The 13,062-nt window shown below is 41.7% G+C and overlaps 1 protein-coding gene across 1 annotated transcript in view; it reads right to left on the reverse strand.

Annotated features, from left to right (window-relative positions):
* Window positions 1-512: 512 nt before the first annotated feature.
* LOC120502029 (VPS10 domain-containing receptor SorCS1-like) overlaps window positions 513-13,062 on the reverse strand; it is a 141,722-nt gene continuing 129,172 nt past the window's right edge. The window contains exons 22-26 of the mRNA XM_039709043.1: window positions 9,149-9,248; window positions 5,813-5,918; window positions 5,478-5,638; window positions 3,925-4,043; window positions 513-2,620 (exon numbers count right to left, since the gene is read on the reverse strand). Of these exons, the coding sequence (XP_039564977.1) occupies window positions 2,564-2,620; window positions 3,925-4,043; window positions 5,478-5,638; window positions 5,813-5,918; window positions 9,149-9,248 (543 nt within the window). The 3' untranslated portion in view covers window positions 513-2,563. The remainder of the gene's footprint in view (window positions 2,621-3,924; window positions 4,044-5,477; window positions 5,639-5,812; window positions 5,919-9,148; window positions 9,249-13,062) is intronic.

Here is a 13,062-nt window from a genome sequence, read left to right on the forward strand (position 1 = left end):
AAGAGGTGGCTACATCCTGACTTGAAAAGCAGAGGAGTTCTGTTTTCTTCCTTTTTTTTTCCTCAGCAACATGCATCCAGTGCCATATGGCAAGTTGACAAAAACTTCCTAGGCTTCATTTCATTCACATGTAAATTAATCAGTAATGTTAATAATTCAGACTTCCTTCATCAATGCTGGCAAAAGCGAAGCCAAAAAAAATATTTTAAAGGAACATTTAGCAGAGACTGTATAGGGAAGGATAAGCATGAACAGGGAATGGAGCTGGAGTTCCAGGGAACTGCTCAGAGCTCTGTAATTTCTTGTTTGGAAAGCAGAAAAATTGAGGACTGAGAAAGTCACCTTTATATTGGCATCTTGCTTGTAGGAACTTTATTTTCCCCCATTTGTGAACATCTATATATTTTTTAGGTTATCAACTACGTCCTGTTTTAATATTGTTAGTGATCGCCATCAGGGATAGAGGGTAAAATGAGAAAAAAAAAACCAAAAAACCAAACCATAGGCCTTCATTTAGAGACATAATCTGTTTAATAAATATGACTGTAAAAGCAATAAACAATAGCAATTATACATTACGCTACATTGTATTTAACGAAAGGGAAAAAGAAGATGAAAAAGTACATCAAAAAAAGTAATTTTAAAATTAGAAATAGTTCCAACACTATAAGAAAACTTTTTGATTGGCTTACTATAAAAATAAGTTGGCTAATGTTGGACTTCAGTGGGGACTATTATACAGTTGCAGCCAAAACTTTCCCATCTTTCTTAAAGCTGTAGTTGCAAACATAATAGCAAAGCCATACAAACTGCTGTGTTTCTACCAGTCCTCACAGAAACTGCAGAAGGAGGCAGAGGACTCTGTAAGGTGATAATCCTTTAACTACTATGGGCCTAATGTCCTTGGTATCATTTTTGTTTTGCCAGCAAGTGGGTTGATTTAGGTTTGTGCCCAGTTTATGACGGAGAAATTCAAACTCACCACCACCAAATCCCTGCCCTGGTCTCTGGGCCACACTTACCATGCTGCTTTCTCCTGGTCTCCACTCAGGTTGCCATGGACAATGTCTACTGAACAAAACTCACCTATGACACCAATCAGGGTGCCTCCTACAAGTAATTCACTGCTCACTGAAAAGCCTCTACTTTTCTCCACCTAACATAGTTAGGCAAGTGTACACTGGTTACAGCATTTCTGTCTTTACACTCCAAACCAAAATTCTGGTGCTTGGTTTAATTACCTGAGTTGGGTTGGAAATCAGCAGTTGTAATGACCATAGGCTAGGCTTCACACAGCTATCCAGTGTCTTTGGAGGACTTGTTTGAGATGTGCTAGTCCTACTTTCTTGCTGTTCTCTTGCACAGTCTGTGTGAACATGTCCTACAGCCTCATTTCCACTTGAAGGGTAAGATATGAGCTTAAGTTATTGATAAGAAATCAAATCTTGTGTAAGAGTGGTCTTGTGGTACTGAGGCTCAAAATGCATGGCAGTCCCCAGCCAAATTCTCCCTTCTCTGCCCACAATGGCAGGAGCTTGCAGATCTGCAGCCTATGGGGGTGCCAAAGAAAGCCATTGGAAAGCTGTGCACAGACCTTTCCCTGCCCCCTAGTCTATGGACAAGGTGCATTTCAAAAGACTGCCAGGTCTTTGGGTGCCTCTGAAAAGGCAGAGATCTCCTGGGACTTCCCCAGACAAATTCAGCTATCAGCACTACACAGAGGTGAGGGTGCTGCTTTCTCTCAGCCAAAACTGAAGGTGTAAGGCTGGCACAAAGTACAGTGAGTTCTTGCTGGCAATAACCTCCTGCCTGTAATGCATGCTTGTTCTGTTCTGTTCAGGGTTAGGAGGCAATATTATCCTCCCATGGCACTGCCTTGGTGTGAGCAGGCTAAGAAAGCTCTTTAAGAAGGAGCCTGGCCTCACAGTTGGCATCACCCACACTCACACTCAGCCTCCTCGCAGTGTGGGCAGCACAGGCAGCAGCTGCAGCTAGAGGAACGAAGGGCAGAGTCCAAACAGAGAAATAAACCAGACTGACCAAGAATATTTTCAGTGCCTTAAAACTCCAGTGTGATTTTTTGTGTGTGTGTGTCCTACGGGAGTCTGCTGGAGCGGTTACCCCTCCCGCAGCCCAAAGTGCTACAAGAGCAGTTAAACCTAAGCCAAGAACCCTAAACACTCCCTCCCACCTCCCACCGCCCCAGCCCTTCTCCCCCCACATCCCAGCCCACCCCTCTCCCTAAAGAAGAGACCCCCCCCCATGCATATTCTTGGCCTATATCATTATGAATTTTCTACAAATTAGAGACAGATCAGAAAAAAGAGAGTGAAAGCATGAGGGGAAGGGCTGCAGGGGTGAATAGTGGTACCAATTCCTCTCCCCCCACCCCCCACTAAAATTGAACACCTGTACAATGCAGTTCCACTATGGTCTCAGTATAATGTCCACATGCACAGGCTTAAAGCTAAAAACCCTTTGTCATCTGAAGAATTAAAAAGTCCAAATGCAGAGAGCTCTCCTTTTTTTTAGATACAGATGTTGGCGTCCTCAATTCAACCATTTACATAGGTAGGGATTTCTTTTGTGCTCTGGGGCTCAGCAGCTGTGGAAATACTTCCTGTGGCAAAGAACAAAATAGAAGTCAGTAAATAACATACATATTTAGTCAAGGAAGATGCTTGCAGGTATCACCTTGATTGCCTTTGGGATTCAGCTGTTCCAGACCGACACATTCTTTCCAGAAATATTTTCTTGTCATTCAAACACTGAAGATGATGTCCTGTTCTTTTGCTAATGAAGATGATTCACCCATAATGAAAGGTAGAGGGAAAGGCAGGAGCAGAGGGGCGGAGGGAAGGAGAGGTTGAGGTCCTCAGAGGAAATGTGTAACTCATTTGCAATGATAAGGTGTTGGAGATTTCATAAATAACCTGAACCTTTGCACTTGCAAAAAAAGTGCCTAAACCACACAGATCCAGAAAATAGCAAAGTGAGGTTTTGTTGCCAGAGTTTGGAGAGAAAATTAAATGATGCAGGGACATTAATTCTGATTCCTCCAAGGCAGGATCCCTGAATGTTAGTCAAAGGTGATGCAAAAAAAAAAGGTTTCTGAACAAGCATACAAAAGAGAAACACCCAATTACAATCTTGCTTTGTTTTCCCAAAAGAAAGAAAACTCATTAAAAAAGAAATTGCTGATTTCCAGAAACAGATGAGGTGGTTGTATAGGAGAGTGCCTTTGCACTTTCTATTCTGTTCACATCTAGGTCCAGACCTTCTCATTTTGTCAATGAGCTCTGATTCAGTTTTCTCATTCATCTCACTGACAGGATGGAAAAACACTCTTAGAAAGTTTGTTGGACTGATTCCTTTTGATACATAATTGAGTCTGTGTATCTCACACATTTAACTTTAGTGCTCGATTGTGCAGTCACAGGTGCAAACCAAGGAGTTGTAAAAGGCCAATTTCTGGTGTAATGTAGTGTTCAGTAGCAGAGCTGAAAAATGTATAAAATTCTGGCTGTTAGAGAAAGCCAGAAATGCTATAGATGCACCAAATGAAAACCTACCACCAAAATTTGCTTTTGATTTCTCTTATCATGGACCCTTCTAGGGTTTAAGTTTCTCCCACCAGCAAGAGCAGTTTTGAAGGTATCTTGCATAAAGTTAGCAGTGACTGACCCTTGCCACTGCAGTCTGAGTGACCTGTGAAAACATGAATCACCACCACCACTGCATTCTTTTGGAAAGGGGAAGCTCAAAGCCCAAAGCTCACCAAAGTCTAGAAAGAGACTTCCTGTCTTGAAATTGGGTGTTTCAGCATCTTACAGCAATTTTGCCTTGGAGGTTTCTAGGGGGGAAAAACAAAAAACAACAAGAAAACCAAGTATAAAAAAAAAAATATTAAAGTTTAGGACCCACCGCTCTGGGTCTTGGCTTGAAATCTCTTGGTGATCCACAAGCTTTTTGGAAGTCCTCTGTCCAGACTACCTTGGTTGCATTTCCTTTCCTTGGGTTCTGGACTGTGGCCTGAGGTTGCTCTGTATGGGGAATACCACATAGGAAAGTTGGTCCCCTCACTCCATCCTGTGTTCTGCTAAGCAGGGGTGTCCAGGTCTGCTGATGAATAGCTGCTTAAAAGCTTTTAATAGCTAAAAAAATCTCCCTAGTGAACAGGTTAGGAGAGATCAGCATTGACTGCAGTGGACCTTCCAGCTAAGACATCAGTGTCATCAAGAGCCTTTCTCCTTTTTCCTCCCAGGTTGTTTCACAGGTTGCAACCTTAGCACATCACACTCCTCCCTTTAATTGTCCTTTTCCTTTTTCCCTCTCTGCAGCAGCCATGACTCCAAGCCTGCTTTAGCAAACACTCCAATAGATTTTAGGAACATCCTCAGGTGAGATCTAAGGTTTGTTTAGGCTGATGAAACTGTGCAAATAAGGAATCTCAGTTGCGACTGCGCTTCATTCCTGCCTAAGTCGCAGAATCACAAAACAGTTGGGGTTGGAAGGGACCTCTGGAGAACATCTAGTCCAACCCCCCTGCTAAAACAATTTCACCCAGAGCAGGTTGCACAGGATCATGTCCACGGGAGTTCTGAATATCTCCAGGGAAGGACAGTCCAAAACATCCCTGGGCAGCCTTTTCTCTTTAATTCCTCTAAAACAGGTGCATGTCCTTATCTGCAGGGATACCTCCAGTCTGGACCTGCAGAATTATCACCTCATGAATGATGCTGTGCATTGCCTAAGCAGTCCTGGCTTTAGCAGAACATGTCTCCAGACTGAAACCTCCCTGCTCTGTTCCAGTACTTCTACTGCAGCCAGGGTAACAGAAAACAGACTGATCCCAGAATGCCCTGTTCAAATCTATTCACTTTAGGTCCTAAAAAAGCCTGCTTCTGGAAATAATCAAACACAGAGGCCTGTGGGAGAAGTCAGCCTGAGGATAAACCCAGCTGTACAATACTGAGATCCCAGGTTTTACTCAGTTTATTTGGGAATCAGCCAGACTAACACTGCTGCTGGCAACAGGTCTGGCACAGCACAAAGATCCCAGCAGTCGAAACATCAGCAGATATTTGGCTTTTAGATATTACTTACCAAATCACCTGCTCACCTCCATGTTCCAGGTGAGCTTCATCAGTTCTTCTGGCTATGGGGCTTAGCCCCACAACTATATTAGCCCCAGAAAAATAAATTACATTGCCAGCAGGATTTTTTTGAGAAGGGGAGGGAATCTACGTAGAGCAACTAGGAGAGAGAAAAAGCCTAAAGTTGTTCCCCTCCCTTTCATCACATGGCAGTGAGGGAGAGGGAAGAGTTAGAAGGTTTCCTGTAGCAAAACTAATGTTGCAGCAGAAGAGGATGGGAGAAGGATTGTGCAGGAATATGGGAAGAGGGGAGGCTGAGAAAAAGGTTAGCCAATTATAAGTCGGAGTCTGACCAGCTGCAGGATGCTGCAAGTTATTTACCTATGGGATGGACTTCCAACTTCTCATCTACTAGTTGCTCAGGGCTCATCAGCTCACTTTGAGGGACATTAGGTATGCTTTCCCTCTGACTGACTGGACTGACCATCTCTTGATCTTTTTCATTCTGCATCTGTGCATATATATTAAGGCCAGGAATCTTCCTAAAACATTAACAGAAACCATCATTGTGTGGTACTCTGGCAGATGATGTAGTATCAGCTTTTACAAACCAAAAAACAACTCTCTCAGAAAAAAGAAAACCCAGCAAACAAACCCCAAACACCTCAGCAAAAGGCAGCAAGGGAGAGAAGGAAATGGCTCAGGGAAGGTCATACCTTTTGAACTTGTAGATGACAAACACAGCTAGTCCCACAAAAACAACAGAGAGGAGCATCAGCATGGCTGAACCACTGTGACTGGGAGTGAGGTCCACCAGGGGAGCTGCAAGACAGGAGGAGGTTAGAGCCACCCCCGCCTGAAGTGAAAGCTGCTCCCTCCAGAAATACAGTTTATTCTCCCCTCTTACTGCACTTGTAGCAGGTCTGCACATCTCCTAGGCTTCTCTTCCTTTTGTAATCCAACTGGGAAGAAACTCAAGTTCAGGTTACCTGTGGTGCTCAGCATACCTCTTGATGTGAAGTTCCACAGCTTTCCCCTTAGAGGACTTTCTTTCAGATTCAAGAAAAAAAGCCCAGAACACATCAAAACCAATCTTAATTAAAGAGTCTCTCTGTATTTCTCCTCAGAGTTTTGCTCACCATCTTGGCATAACCCTTTCCAAAACAAGGCCACCCAACCCATCCAGAAGCACGGATTTCCCAGAAATACAAAGTGAATGGTATTAAACAGAGTTTCCATTACTCTCACACATGTATACAGGAAGGCAGTGAGCCTCCAAGCAGTTTCACACCTAGAAGCAGAGGAGTCAGCTGTTCCTGCAGACTCTGTACTGCAGCCAGACACAGAGCTCCAGCTGTGCCAAGACAAGGAGCAAACACATCCCCACACAAAGAACATGGCCCAGGTCATGCCCTCTTCTGCAAAGTCAACTTGAATGCTGCCAAACACATCCTCCCCCTCTTGCACCTCTTCACATGCACTGAACAGACCCTCCTAAACCAGAACCAGAAGACACAAGGAAACAGGCTCACACAAGCAAAGGCACACACATCACATGCACACGTATTCGCAGCTTCACACCCAGACTGGTAAACCCAAAATTTACAAAGAGAAGTGAAAAACCTTCCCCTTCCCACATCTAGCAGGAGCCAGAATGAAAGGATGTGTTATTATGAATTCCTCACACATCTCCACTCTGTCCCCTCTCCATCTGTGTTTTGTGGGTCTCTGCAGTTCTGTGGGATGACAAAGTGGCTCTCCAGCCTTTTCAGATTCAGCATCACTCAATGTTCCTGCTCTAATGCTGCACTGAGAGCCTAGTAATAAACAGCTATTTAACTGCTTTGTGAGGAATACTGGCATGTTTTCCTCTGCCTTAGAGTTGAAGTTGTTGTCTGTTGGGTTGGGGACATTGGTTTGTTTTTTTATCTTATGAGAAGAAGGAATGAACATGATGAATGAATCACAATCTGTTGTCTGTAATTGCCATAAATTAATCCTTCCTCCAGTGTGGTCTGAACAAAGAAGAAAGAAGTCTGAAATGTGCTGAGGCCAACACTGTCATTCTTCTGTGCTCCAGGGAATGCACACGCTCACACACAACACACACACACAGAGTCATTTCTACAGCTTCTGCTTGAACATCCACTCCAAGCTACTTTAGATACCTGCACTTTTGCTCCCTGCAGGTCCTCTGCTGCAGAAAATGCTGCTGTTCATGGACAGGCACACACAGAGGAGAACGTACATGTGCACTGAGGCATGCAACATAAATGTAGGTGCACACAGATATCTGGTGTACACTTCCAAAAACACATTGAGCTTTGTGGTTCAGCCCATAATTACCAGAGTCCAACAAAAAATCAGTGAAAAGGCTGGGAAAGAAGGGATAACATATCAGCAGCAGCTGATATGGGCATGTGCATCCCCTGGGACTGTGTTCTCTAATGGTTGCTTCTGGCATTGTGCTGTGTTCCCTAGTTCATTTTATTTATTTTTTGGATAAATAAGCTTGGATTTCCAAAGGCCAGTTCTTCTTATTTTCTAACAACCAAAACAATAGCTTTCAGCAGAGAACCAAGTCTCTCATGGCTCTTTGTCAAATTTTGAACTATTCACAAGTTTTGGTGTCATGAAATTGGGCCTTTTACTTAGATGGAGAACATGACCTCTGCAGCTTGTTAAGGAGACACAATCCCTCAAAGACCTCTCAGTGGATGTTCTCTGGGTTTTAAATACATAGTTTGGCCATCCAAGCTCATTTTGTATTCTTAATGAATTCTGTTTCTTCAAGAGACAAAATCCTATAGGGTTTCTACAGGACATTGTGAGTCCAGTTACAGCAATCACTCACCAGTGGCTTTGAGAGAGTACAACAAAGTCTACCTTACAGAAAAAAAATTAGTGTTTGCATCTGTTATGGACAAAAAGTACTCTTTCTTGGTGTCTGTGTATAAATACAGATAAAACCATGCATTTTTAGTAAAAATTAAGAACAATTGCATGTAAATCCATTTTTGAAGCTGGCATTATACACTTTTGGTTCTAACTTGTCTAAAAATAAGCATCTGGCCATCTGTTCCACAGCTAATGGAAAGCAGAAACATACAGCAATATTCTCAGGACAGATATTAGAAAGCTCTGCTTAGGAAAAATGAAATATTGGAAACCCCAGGCCTTTCTTTTGGGGGAATTTAAATGCAGTCACATTACATGGTTTCTTAATAGTCTCTCTTTTCTTACTGCTTACAAGGCAGCACGTGGACTGACACCTGGTTGAGAAAATCCATTCATACCACAAAAAGATTTTGGAGAGCAGTTTGCTGGTACAAATGAACTGAGGTTTAAGTTTGCAAATTATCAAAGGAAGCTGATACCAACTGAACTCCTAAGAGTGCTGATTGGTTTGTCCATCTCTTGTAATAGTTGAGTAGGACCTGTGCTGTGAAATGAGGTTTCAGCATGCAGAACAGACAGTGACCTATGTAATTAAATATCAGGACTTTGGAGATGACTCATTTTGAAATAGGATTAGTTAAGGCCCAAACTGCCTGGTCTTATTTTTGTGCATATCTATATTGATTCTAGTCTTTCATACTGCTGAAAAACTTTTGAGCAGTGTTTAGCTGCTTTGAATGTTTGTTGACTCTAGAATATCTGAACATATCCAAGGCTAGCAGGTAACTTTTGCACTGTGGGACCCAGGCTGAAAATGCCATGGTGCTGCTTAGCTATTGAATATTTCAGAGATAACCAAGAAATACACACTTCTGCTGCTATTTATACCATGTTTCAAAAAAACCAGTAAATTCTTGCACCTAAGAATACAAAAGGATTAGCTGTAGATGCAAAAGCCACTACATCTTTTTGGTATGATATAGAAAAGTGAGGTAGAGCAGACATTTTAATGTCTGCTCATATACTGTGTTGTCACTGTGACATAAAAATAAGAAATGTTTAAAATACAGCTGATAGCACACTACTACCATCGATATATTGCTTGTTGTGCTATAGAGCAACACACAAGGTATACACAGAAAGAGGATACTCACCTGCTGTTAAATGGGCAGCATGGACAAGGATTCGAACTCCTGGCTTCAACTCAAAATGGACCAGGTTTTGGTTCAGTTTCTGGATCAGTGTTTCTGAAATCTGGGAAGGGAAAAAAACAACCAAAAAACACAAACAAACAAACATTTGTTTCTGCCGGCAAAGCAAAGATTTTGCAGACTTCCTGAGCACAGATTCCTATCACCTCACAATCAAGGATTTTAGACAAATTGGTTTGTGTATGGTCAGCACTGGCTGAGCAACAAGGTGCCCAGTCTCACCTCTGTGAGAGCAGCCCAGCAGGAAAAGAGAATTGAGCCCCAAAGGACCGTTCCACCCTCACGTGAAAGTGGCCACAGGACCAGCCAGCAGCATCACATCAGTGAACTCATTCACTGTTCAAGGGAAAAGGAACTTTTCCATTGTTAATGAACACTTGCTCATAATAAATAGCTTCTTGCCTGTTGAGTGGCCAGTTCCATGTTCTTAAAGGATGTTCATAACATGTGATACACCTGAATAAAAATGAATGGTTTAGATCCTTGCCACAGCTTGCAGTTAATTTTCAAGTTCTAAAAGCAAATTTCATTTCATCCAGCTCTGAGATTCAAGACAGCTGCTCCCTAATCCTTAAATATGTACCAGAACCAGCTCAAATCTGGAAGTGTTTACTGACTACAGAATGTGGCTTAAACAAAATGCATGTTCTATCTTTTCTTCTGGGTACATTCATAACCCACTCTCTTTCATGGGAGAGATATTCCACAGAGCTTTCACATCACCGGATTATCTTTCCATAACAGATGACATCAACAGAGCCCTAGGAGAAATGAAGCAGATTATTCCTCCTTTAAGGACACAACAGAAAAGACGAGCATTTGCTGAGATAAGACCCCATGAAATCTGTATTTGTACAATAAAGGAGCCAAACTTTGGTCCAATCTGTTGGCAAACATGCCTTTTTTTTAAGTCAGTTTGTCGCAATATGCACAGATCCACTTTTTCCACATGACACTTCATTACATGCCATTAAAACATATTGCCATTAAAAACAAAAAATCCACATACATTAATCAAGGAATGGAAGCCTACAGACATGGTGTTGACAGTTTGTATGTCTTTTGTATGTTTATTTGCCTGACATTTCATGTATTTCACATTTTCTTACAGCAGAGAGCGATTTTCCAATTGAATAGTCACAGTTCTCCAGGTTGGCTTATTAGGAAGAGGTGGTTGGAAAACTGGAAACACAAAATCCCCCATAACCCATAATATGCAGTTGCTGAGAATGTGTTTTTATAGCCATACCAGGATCAAGTGGAAGTGAATTCAAGTGCTCACCACTTAATTCAATTTGTATTAAATAAATCCTTATTCCTTCTTGAAGAGTAATGAAAAATTGTCAGAAAAAAAGAACATTCCAATAATTTTTACACCATCTTTTTCATGTTCTTCATTTTTGTCTGGTTGAGCTATTTCAGTAAATTCTACCCAGATATGATTAGATGTTCCTTGGCTATCATTCATCACAGTATGAGATTTATCTGCTTCTTTTATTTTTTTAACATTCTTAATGGTTCTTTCAATACTCTTGGCTCATACACTTAATTTCTGGCTGCTGATCACTTGAATATGTGCCTTTGGTCCAATATCAATTTGGCAATAACTCTTAGAGGCATTTTATTTATATTTTTAAATATATCTCTTTAAAGTTACAATTTATTTCATGGGTGCCAGAATGAGCAATAAATATATTTCTTCCAATTGCAAGAAAAAATACCACCTGCATTCAAAGAGCCATCTGTTGAGCTCAGAGCAGCAGGGATGGTGACACAAAGATGTGCAGTACATCCAGAATGCCTGGGAAGCAAATTATAGTCCTCTTTAAGGATTCAAGCATATTAATAACCAAGATTGGCAACTATAAAAAGTTTTTCATCTCCAAAACTAGAGCAACAGATGCAGATTGATATGGTATACACCAGGTACATTAACGGCTCATGGAACTAATGGGAAAAGTATCATCCTGGCTGTATCCAGTCCTACATAAAACCTTACTGCTCTCCTCCATAAACCTACAGGAATTTTCCTTTCTGCTCTGAGATTCTGAGCCGCTGGGGCAGCCAAGCTCTGGGAAAAAAAAAAAAAAGGCAAATATGAGACAGTAAAATAAAGAAAGAAGACAACCACACTGTGTGTCATTCCTCTTCAACACATTGTGATACCTGCACAAAACGGCAGGGAAAGAGCAGAGGTAAAACACAGACATGATGCCTTCTGCACAAGCAGAGGCTTGCTGTGGTATGAACTGAGTCTGCAGCTAGCAAACATTGCATGTGGCACTGGAGAATGGCTTCCTCAAGGATCTGGGCAAAAAATGGAAGAACGGGAGAATCTGGAGAAAGTCAGCATGAGAAGGTACAGGAGATTTGGTTGGGCACTGGTGACCTGAAGGGGCAGTGAGATCTCCCCTGGCCTGTCTGTGGGCTCCTGGAGCACTGAGTGAAGAGGCAAAATTGAGAGGTGCTGTGGCTGCCTCCCAGCAGGCCAGGTGTGTGAGAGAAACATCAACAGGTATTCCTCTCTGGAGGGCCAAGGGAAAAGAAAAACAGGAAGGAGAGGAAGTAAGGGTAAAGTAATAAGGAAAAGGAAGAAAGACACAAAGAAAGAATCATAATATAAATGTATTATTACTATATTGCTTTCTTACTTGATTATGAATGAGGACTTCATTGTATAACATCCTGTACAAATTCATCTCAGACTAAAATAATTTTTGCCTGAGACCATCAGTGTCTCAGCAGAGGCTTGAAACAGCCGTAACTGTTCCAGGACTACACACAAATTGTCAAAACTGGCAGAAACACTGTTCATTCTGTGCAGAGTATAAAGCATATTTCCTTGGCTCGATTAATTACATGTTCTCCCAATGGCTTTTTGTGTACAGCCTTTTTTTTTTTTTTTGCCTTGGTCTTTATGGAATCTGAACAAGTGAAAAAAGTGAGTAACAGCCTAAGATCTTCAAAAGTGCCAAAAATTCTAGTGAGAATCAGACATCTGCCTTCCTCAGGCAGCTCTGGAGATTCCTGACACACACGTTTGAGTGAAGAACAGATGCATTCAGACGTGTTTTTAAAATGTTTGCTTGTTTGGTACAATATTTTCATTTTCCTTTATGCAGAAAACAAGATTCTCTTCAAAGCAGACATACAGAGTGAAAACGCATTTCTGTACTCCTAAAAATTATCTGAAATAGAAACCATACATAATGGCTTACAAAAGCCAGTATTTCAGGTCAGTGAGCAGCTTGCATAAACTTCAAGGGCCAAATTCACACTGGGATTGGACACTGCACTCCAAAGCTGAACCTGGCAATGTTTGTGGTCCTCAATGGTCCCAAGGGGATCTGTGCACTGAGAGATCAGTCAGGACATTTGCTTTGAGATTGGAGAACAGACTCCTCTAACTTCAAGCCTATTTCTAGCTCAGTTATCAGACTTTAATCTAGGAGTGGTTCTGACTTGACTTGTTTGCAGCATTAATATAGTGTCTCTGAATTACATTTCCACACAATGGCTGATCTCTGTTGTTGAGGTAATAAAAAGGTTTCAATGGTGAACATTTTGGGGTTTGTGCTTCCCTTTATTTCTGCACTCAAAGTGATACCATGGATGCATTTTGGTTTAAAAAGCAGAAAAAGAAACATCAAAGTACTTTGGCCTGTTTCAAAAATAGCAGTGCAACTCCAGTTGAACAGCCAGACCTTCATCTGGGGAACACATTGGCCTCAGGCCTCCCCCTCTTCATCTCTCCCTCCTGGAGATGCAACTAACTTAGCTGAAGATGAATCTTCTTAGAATAGCAACCTCTTAATTTATAGTCTTCAAGAGTCTCTCTTGTGAAAATAATTAGCTTT

The sequence above is a fragment of the Passer montanus genome, unplaced genomic scaffold, assembly GCF_014805655.1.
Source record: "Passer montanus isolate IOZ18808 unplaced genomic scaffold, ASM1480565v1 scaffold21, whole genome shotgun sequence".
NCBI classification, from domain to species: domain Eukaryota; kingdom Metazoa; phylum Chordata; class Aves; order Passeriformes; family Passeridae; genus Passer; species Passer montanus.